Consider the following 9752-nt stretch of genomic DNA (forward strand, 5'->3'; position numbering starts at 1 on the left):
CACCAATCAGCTCCCGGGCAGGAGAGTCCCTCCGGGGGCGGAGTCAGCGCGGGGCTGGGGCGGGGTCCGGGGCTGGGCTGTGCGCCCACGTGTCTAACCCCCCACCCCCCCGCCCCAATACTGCACCCTGGGGCGCCGAGGGGCCGCCTGAGGAGACAGCCGAGCCGCGGGAGGAGGACGGACTCCTGGAGAAGGGCAAATCAGGTGGCATTACAGACCAGTCAGCTTAACTTCTGTGCCAGGAGAGAGAATGGGGCAGACAATGAAGCATTCAGGTTGCAAACACCAGCAGATAGTAAGGTGTTACCTACCAGCATGGCTTTGTCAAGAACAAATCCTGTCAAGCCAACCTAAGAGCTTTTTTTCACAGGTAACAAGCCTTGTTGATGGGGGGGAAGTGGTAGATGTGCTACATCTTGACTTTAGTAAAGCTTTTGATCCTGTCTAGCATGACCGTCTCAGAAACAAACTAGGGAACTACAATCTCGATGGAGCTACTATAAGGTGGGTGCAAAAATGACTGGAAAAACATTCCCAGAGAGTAGTTATCAGTGAATCACAATCATGCTGGAAGGGCATAACGGGTGGGGTCCGGCGGGGATCAGTTCTGGGTCTAGTCCTGTTCTATATCTTCATCAGTGATTTAGATAATGACATAGCGAGCACACTTACACAGTTTGCAGATGATACTAAGCTGAGAGGGTTGCAAGTGCTTTGGAGAATCAGATCATTTTGAATTATAATCCTGACCAACTGGAGAAATGGGCTGAAGTAAATAGGATGAAATTCAATAAGGACAAAATACAGAAGGAAGATATATATATATACACAGGGAACATGAAACAATGGGTGTAACCCCAACTATACATACAATATGGATGGGGGCTAATCTAGCTACAACGGGTCAGGAAAAAGCTCTTGGAGTCATCGTGGATAATTCTCTGAAGATGTCCACACAGTGTGCAGCAGCAGTCAAAAAAGCAAACAGGATGTTAGGAATCATTAAAAAGGGGATCGAGAAAAAGACTGAGAAGATATTATTGCCCTTATATAAATCCATGGTACGCCCACATCTTGAATACTGTGTACAGATGTGGTTGTCCCATCTCAAAAAAGATATACTGGAAACGGTCAGAAAAGGCAAATAAAATGATTAAGGGTTTGGAGAGGGTTACATATGAGAGAAGATTTAAGAGGCTAGGCCTTTTCAGCTTGGAAAGAGGGACTAAGGGGGGATAGATAGAGGTCTATAATCATGAGTAGTTGAGAAAATGGATAAGGAAAAGTTATTTTACTATTCCATAATATAAGACTAGGGGTCACCAAATAAATGAATAGGTAGCAGGTTTAAACAAATAAAGGAAGTTCTTCCTCACGCGGCACAGCAGTCAACTTGTGGACTCTTTACCTGAGGAGGTTGTGCAAGGCTAGGACTATAACAGTGTTTAAAAGAGAACTGGATAAATTCATGGTGTGAAGTCCATAAATGGCATTAGCCAGGATGGTAAAGAATGGTGTCCTAGCCTCTGTTCGTCAGAGGATGAAGTGGATAGCAGGAGAGAGATCACTTTATCATTGCCTGTTAGCTTCATTCCCTCTGGGGCACCTGGCATTGGCCACAGTTGTCAGATCAGATTCTGGCTTAGATGGACCTTTGTCTGACCGGTACAGCGTTCTTATGTTTCATGTCCCTGTATATAATATCTATCTTCCTTCTGTTCCACTACATGCATCCAATGAAGTGAGCTGTAGGCCATGAAGCTATTCTACAATAAATTTGTTAGTCTCCAAGGTGCCACAAGTACTATTCTTTTCACAAGCTAAATATGAGCCAACAGTGTAACGCTGTTGCAAAAAACAAACAATTCTAGAATATTAGCAGGAGTGTGTAAGCAAGAACGAGAAATAATTCTTTTGCTCTACTTCGCACTGATTAGGCCTCAACGGAGTATGTTCCAGTTCTGGTGCCACACTTCAGGAAGATTTGGAACAAATTGGAGAGTCCAGAGAAGAGCAAACAAAAAGATAAAGGCTAGAAAAGCAGACCTAGTGAGGAAGATGAAAAAACGCGTTGTTTAGTCTGGAGAAGAGAAGCCTGAGAGGGGACATGATAACAGTTTTCAAGTATGTAAAAGATTGTTACAAGGAGGAGGGAGGTAAATTGTTCTTATTAACCTCTGAGGACAGGAGAAGCAGCAATGGGCTTAAATTGCAGCAAGGGAGGTTTAGGTTGGACATTAGGAAAAACTTCCTAACTGTCAGGGTGGTTAAGCACTGGAATAAATTGCCTAGGGAGGTTGTGGAATCTCCATCATTGGGGATTTATAAGAGCAGGTTAGACAAACACCTGTCAGAGATGGTCTAGGTAATACATAATCCTAGCATGAGTGCAGGGGACTGGACTAGATGACCTCTTGAGGTCCCTTCCGGTTCTAGGATTCCGTGTGATACCCACATGCTACACATGCACATGGACAGTTCAAAATGCTCTCTCAGCATCAGGTACTGTAGAGCTGCTGCCAAAATGTAAGATGTTCTCAGAGGTAGATAAAATACCTACAGGACTCTGCATTGTGTTTGGGGCTTAACACCAGCTGTACGTGACACACTGACCCAGGAAACAGCTTCAGTGTTTGGGGATTAAATCTCCCCACCAACGCACCAAGCATTTGTCCAGGGCAGAATTCACAGCATGTTGGGGTTTTGTCTCATATCCATTTGTCATTGTTACTCATTCCTGGTCTGCATTGCTTCTTTCTCCCAGTATTAAACAACATTCCTTTCTCATTTACCGGAAAGCCTTTGATCACTTCTGCTAACTTCTGGAAGTAACTTTCCCAGTATGCATTGTTCACATGCCTGGGCAGACCCCAGCTCTACAGCAATGAATGCTTTCTCAATGTATGTAGCACCAACACTAATTCACTTTAAAAACAAAGAAGCTTTAGTTTAAAGTGTTAGTTTCCACCAACATGGCCACTTTTCTGTATCTGGCTATAAAATCCAGGGCTGAGGTTGTGAACCTTGTGCAGGATCCTCATTTGCCTAAAGCAATATATACCGCTGTGCTATAGCTAATTTAGTGGTGCTATTGGCCACTGCTATTAAATATTTTGAATTGGGAGCAAAGGCAGATTCATAAAGCACTGACCTGCTTCCCTCAGTTGCTCTCAAAATCTGGCCTTTGCTTTGTCCAGTAAAGCTCACCTATTTTGCTCCTATTTTCATTTAAATTCACACTCTTAATCATGGTGTAGTGATCGCATCTCTATAATTAGGCTCACTCCTATGTCCCTTATGTGATAGGCTAAAAGAGTTACAGCCACTACAGCTATCAGAGAAACCAAATGTCACCTCTAATGACTGGAAGTTAGAGCATTCATGCACAAATTCCACCTAATAAAGAAGGAACGTGAAGTGGTTTGGATGGATGTTTTATTAACGGAGTCTCTAGTGGTTATTTTCGTCTAGCATTTGTAAACATCTTATACAAAAATATTTTTTCACTATAATATTTCTGGAGATATGCTGATCCCAACCACTGAGGATTAGAGGGCACTTTTCCCCTCCGTCCTAGGTTTACACAGGGTTAGTTATTACCACCCTAGCTCTCAGCAATACAGTAACACAGACATTGACAAAGTCAGGTGAAAACAGACAAGAAGCAGACATTTCGGTACAGCGTCTTTATCACTCTTTGAAAAATGAAAAGTTTTACCCAAAGAAACTATCTGATAATTTAACATATGATGAACACTAACAGAGAGCAAGGTACAGCCACAGCAGTTGTCAAACTGTTCCATTCAAGGATCTCCATTAAGCAATGTAAGTGCAGTTATGAAAGACTCCCTCATGAAAATCCGAGCTGCGGCACAGGACAGCTGAGCACTTAAGGAAAGAGGACTTCAGGTTCTTGCCACTGTGTGGGAAAAGAGGTTCTGCAGGTGCTAGAGAAATCATTAGCATATCTTAATTAGCTACATGGCCCTGTAGTGCAGGCAGGCCTCTCAGAAGGCAGAGACGACCCCAAAAAGCAAGCTGCTGTTGTTTTGCAAGTACACGCTCCTGCGAGCCACAGCTGAGAGATATTTGTTCATGCCAGTAAGGAGGCTATAGGCTGGGTTTGCATGCACTGTAAGTTACAGAGCCTCAAGATTTCTGTGTAAAACAAAGTAAATTATTTAAGAAAAGTAAACAAAAGCCATTCGAGTGCTCTTCTGAGACGATCTCTGTCCAGAAACTAACGATCAAAGCTGAACTTTGGGTTTACTGCTCTCCCCTGAACACACAAACAAGAACAGACGAGAATCATTTTAATCCAAACATTTTGCACGTTTGCCATATCCAGACTTGACGTTTGCATTAAAATGGCAGTTTTAATACCATGGGATGGGCTCCTCTCCACTCAGCCTTCACTTTCCCTCTCCCCACAAAAAAATATATGGCCAAAGAAACACAGATATATAAATAGAGGACAGGAGATTCTCTGGTTGCACTCCACAGTCCACACAGCTGATTCAGCTGATGCCTTAGTTTTTAGTATGTGTTAGTCCAGCTCATTGGCCATTTCATCATCTGTTAGACTCTGTCCATTTACAGCTGGAGAATCATACTGGCCTTGTGATAAATCCTCAAAATCCTGACTCATGGTTGGAGAAATAATGTCAGGGCTTGTGTCACAAGACTCTGTGCTCTGCTCAGAGGTAGCAATGGTGGTGGCCGTGCTTTTTGGAAGAAGGTCAAAATCATCATCGTCTTCTAGAATTGGAGATTCATGAATATCTGAAAGGAGAGAGACAATTTACCTTGGCTGTTTATTCTATCTGCATAAAGATGACAGGACTCCAGGTATCTGCCACATAAGCTGCTCCAGCTACCCAGGGTAAAGAAGACATGGTACAGGTATCAGCAAGAGGAAACAGATGAGTGCAGAAGGAATCCTCAAACACCACCCAAATGGATTCAGGAAGGACTCAAGAGTGCTAGAACTTACAATTTCTGTTTCAAAAAACTCCGGCTGCTCATTATTGTAGTAACAAAAAACCTGCCAGCTCTTCTGCTGTGATGTGCACTCAACTTGGCAGCCATTTGGAGCTTTGTCCCTACACACAGCCACCTTTCACTGGGTAACACAGAGGTGTTTACTAGAGACTCCCCACTGCAAGCTGCCAGCCCCTGGCCCAAACAACCTCTCTCTTTAACTTCGGATGCCCTGGGACTCTAGAGTAAGCAGAAGTCCTGATTTATCAGAGTGGAAGGAAGCCAGTATAAAGGCTGTAAGTCAGATTGAATAACAAGGAGACACTCACTGCTGAAAGCTTCTGGGTACTGTTTGGCCAGCTTCCCTTTCAGGGTCCTGTAAGGGGGCAGGAGGGAGAAGAAAGAGAGAGCTGAGTTTTAACAAAGTACATAAATATATCTAACAACCCTTTGCCCCCCTCCATTCCAACGAAAGAGCTGCCAAGTATTCAGCAGAACAAGCTTTGTTGCAGGAACCCTTTAAGTGGATTAAGATAAAATGCCCTTGCACTGCTCGTTCATGCTGTCGCAGGAACAGAAATCCCAGGCCCTCCTGAGCTCTGGACGCTGCTGAACAAAGGCTAGATGTGAGGAGAGAAGTGATACAGTCTTGACCACATCTCTTCTTGCCAGATGTTCCCCAAGGGGACATTTCCCTTCAAGCACTTTATTAAACCCCATTGCAAGCAGGGAGCCTGAGGTCCCTTCCCACCCTGGAAATGGGGCACTGCTGCGTTGAGATGTGTCATGCACCCCAACCAAGGAGCAGCAGCTCCAGGACACCTGATGGCTCCAGCAGCCTCCCAGTCTCTTCATGGACTGTCTGCTTGCTGCACCTCCCCACCATATGACCGGGGCACCTGCTGCTGCTCTCCATGCACTGATAAGTAAGGGGGCCAAAACACTCCCCCGCCCCAGAGCTTTTAAATAAAGTAATTCACTACAAATCAACAAATACTCTACTACTGCGCAGACTCGACAGTCTCATGACTTTACCTCCACCTTAGCAAAGACAAGGCTGTCCCCAGAACTGAAATCAGAAGTTTTTAAATAATATTTAAACCTTCTCTACAGCCTATTACCCAAGAATATCACACCCCCATAAGCATTAAGCCACATACGGCTCCTGTGAGGTGGGTCTGCATTATCCCCATTTTGCAGAGGCATGGAGAGGTGAAGTAGCTTGATCAGTCACACGGTCAGTGGCAGAGCTAGGACTGGAAGCCAGGAGCCCTGACACCCAATGTACTATGGAAAGCACCACATCCCTCCTCCTCTCACATTGGTTTCTTTTGCAGAGTAAAAGCAACCTATGCCTTTTATTCACTCCCCTTCTGAACGTGTTTGTTAGTCACCATTCTGCTGTTTTGTGACCCTCCTGCGGTGCTGTACAGAGGTCACTGTGTCTCAGTAACCTTGTCTGGGACAGGGAAAGCAGGGCAGGACACCCTTGGAATCCTCTCAGGGCCCTTCCTCTATCATCCAACAGGAGGCACTGTAGAGAGACGCAGCATCCCAGATCCTGAATCCAGAACCCACCTGATTCTTCGGAATATACTATCTAGATCTTTCTTCATTTCCACCAGCGTCCTAGTGTGATGCAGGAACCTTTCATTCATCTGCTGCATGCGTACATTGGATAGATTATTAAAGTTGAGCAGCATCTCATTGGTTTTCTCAAATCTATCGAGCCTAGAGTGAGGAAGAAACATGGGAAATTTGTCCATGAGTTTCCTAAAAATAAAGCACACCAGGTAAGATTCTTCACAATTTTATCAAAACATGCACAAACCCACAAAAGTCAGAAAGAAAATGATATCCTTCTTTTCCCCACCTTGAAAAGCTTTCAAAGTGATTAAAGCCCCAAACCTGCCCAGAAAACTTTGGCATGCAAAATTCCACCCTTGGCAAAACCCTAGTGAAATCAGTCAGAGTCTAATTGACTATTTCTCCTGACAGGAAAGTTGTCAAGAAATTTGGGGCTGGAGGGAAGAATTCAAAACAAGTGAATTGAGGAGTCTGAAGCAGCAGCAAGAGGGAGAACAGACATGAAGATCAGCTAAGATGTGCCGGATGGACTTTTCTTAATATTTACAATTTGTTTAAAAAAGGAAATGAATTCAGCACTAAGAATGGTGCTGACCTGACAGAACTGCAGACTAAAGGCCTCTGTTTATTCCCAGAATTGACAAAGCACCAGCAATTGAGGAAGCTTCCATTACCACAAAGTGGCTCACCCACGCCCTGGAAAGATCAGCTCTTTCCGTTTTGATCTCTCAGCTAGGGCAGCCTACAAGTGGCAAATGTAACCTTCTCTTCTGCAGCCCAGATACATGCCCACCAGGAACTGAACGAAGACCTTGCAACTCATTTTGACAGGCACTGAACAGAACAGCTGTCAGTTACTCACTGGCAACCTAGGACAGATTTGAAGTAGTGACCAGGGGTTTTGTATCACATCCTAACCCCATTGAATCATTCAGTTTCTATGAATTACTAACTGCGACAAAGTGTGGGGGGGTTTCTTGGGGTTTTCCAGTGGTTTGCATGCACACGGGGTGGGACTCAGTGTCCCCGGGCCTTACTGGTTTAATGACGGGAGGGGAGAGGGAGTTTGTTGTTACAGAACACTGGAGAGGGACTTTGGACCCTGGCCAATGGCCTGGAGGATGGAGACCCCTGCAATCGGTGACTAGTGACCTGGAGGCCCAGCTCAGGAGTCACAGCCAGTTCTGGCCAGTGGGAGGACAATGGGCTGTGAAGAGAGGACCCTGGTGACCTGACCAGCCAGTTCCAGCCAGAGGAGGGCTGAGAGGGGGGGGAGACCCAGGCCTTCCTGTTTATGACCCTGTTTACCTGAAGAGAAGACAATGGACAGAGGTGGGGCTTGGGACCGGGATATTGGAGGCCCAACTGGGAAGCAGGGGGCTGGAGAAGGGGAGCAGGCAGAGCCCACCTGGATGCAGGGGGACTGGGATATGCTGGGCTGAGGGAGGCCAGGCTTGAGACCCTGCGAGTTTCCTGTGCTGTGTTCAACTCTCAATAAACCCTCCTGTTTTATGTTGGCTGAGAGTTGCTCTTGTCTAGAAAACAGGGCTGCATCAATCCCTTTGGGGGTGGAGGCCTGGGGGTTCCAGAGTGAGGGGACTCCCTGAGGGGGCCCACGGCGAGAGACAGATGTGCTAAGGCTCAGAGAGGTGCAGCTCCAGGAGGTGGAGGAGCCTGACCCTGAGAGAGAGTGGATCCCTGAAAAGGGCTGTCTCACCGAAAGGGGCACCCCCCATGGACCGCATGGGGCCACGAGTGGGCATGATCTGTGAGTCCGTGACACAATTAGAAGGACATTTGTATATTTATTGGACAGAACAGCAGGGTTTTTTGGCTGATAAGATTCCACGTCACTCACATATTCTTCTGAGCCAAAATGATGGCGTTCACGTCTTCAGAGTTCACCATACTTAGCACCCTGCTGCAAAACACACCGGAGGCTGTGGGCTCCATTTTACTGTACACTGCAGCCTGCAGGAAGGGATACAGATACAGAGGGGAAGTTCATAGGGCAGCTCATAAAAATACAAAGCAGCTTCCTCCACCGGCCCGTGCAACAATTAACAGCAGCAGCAGACACCCTCAAGCTGTTTTCCACAACAGTCAGATCCCTGAGGCAGGAAGAGAGCAGAATCTCTACCGGACCAGCCAGACCTGCAGCAATGAGACCAAAGCTGCTCGCTAGCCCCTGCAGCCCTTCACCCTCCCCCGAGAGCAAGAGCTCATCCCGCTAGAGATGCTCGCGGGGTAAAGTGCTGCCCCGCCTACCCAAGGCGGAAATGTGGACCCTTTAGCGATGTGTCCGTCTGGAAAGGGCTCGTGCCTGGCTAGAGACCCTTCCAGCCCCGCTCCTTTCCCCGGGGGCCTCAGCTGTCCCCACTTCTCCCTCCGGGCCCCGCCCAGGGAACCCCTCTCCCTGCAGGACCCCACTGGATGGGGACCCCCAGCCCCGCCCCATGGCAGCCGCGGCCCCCGGACTCCCCAGCCGGAGGCCGCGCACCTGGACGGGCCGCTCTCCCCCGCCCAGCCTGGGGCCGCCGCCTTCACATAACGGACGCGGCGCCCCGGCCAGGGGGCTCCGTGGGGCAGCGGCACCGGACGCGGAGGAGCCGAGGCAAGCGCGAACCGCGGGCTAGAAGCTCACTTCCGGGATGGAGGTCACGCGTACGACGTGACCCTCGCGTCAGGACGTACATGTGCGTGAGGTGCTGCAAGGAATCCCCTCACCCCCGGGGAACCTGCCGCCACTGCCCCTCCCCCTCAGTGTCTCTATGGGGGATCCCCCCACAGCTCCCCTCCCCCCCAGTGTCCTAAGGGGAGCCCCCTCAGTCCCCCCTCAGTGGTTCTATGAACAGAGCCCCCCCTTACAATACCCCCCCAGTGTCCCAAGGGGAGAGCCCCCTCAGCTCCCCTCCCCCCCAGTGTCCCAAGGGGAGCCCCCTCAGCGGCTCTATGAGCAGAGCCCCCCCTTACAACACCCCTCCCAGTGACCCAAGGGGAGCCCCCTCAGCTCCCCTCCCCCCAGTGTCCCAAGGGGAGTCCCCCACAGCCCCCCCCATTGGCTCTATGAGTGGAGGCCCCCCTTACAACACCCCCCCTCAGCTCCCCTCCTCAGTGCCTGTGTGATCATGGGCACCGTGGGGACTCTGGCAGAGCATGGAAACTGGCCGTGATGTTGTAGGGAC

General features: G+C 48.3%; 1 protein-coding gene across 1 annotated transcript; it reads right to left on the reverse strand.

The window, feature by feature from the left end:
• Positions 1-3418: 3418 nt before the first annotated feature.
• Positions 3419-9263, reverse strand: KXD1 (KxDL motif containing 1). The gene is given in 6 exon segments (XM_032782811.2): positions 3419-4782; positions 5310-5356; positions 6559-6711; positions 8426-8538; positions 9068-9191; positions 9193-9263. Coding segments are annotated over 6 exon segments (744 nt in total). The 3' UTR covers positions 3419-4546.
• Between the last annotated feature and the right edge of the window lie 489 nt (positions 9264-9752).

This window comes from Chelonoidis abingdonii, chromosome 11 (assembly GCF_003597395.2).
Source record: "Chelonoidis abingdonii isolate Lonesome George chromosome 11, CheloAbing_2.0, whole genome shotgun sequence".
NCBI classification, from domain to species: Eukaryota; Metazoa; Chordata; order Testudines; family Testudinidae; genus Chelonoidis; species Chelonoidis abingdonii.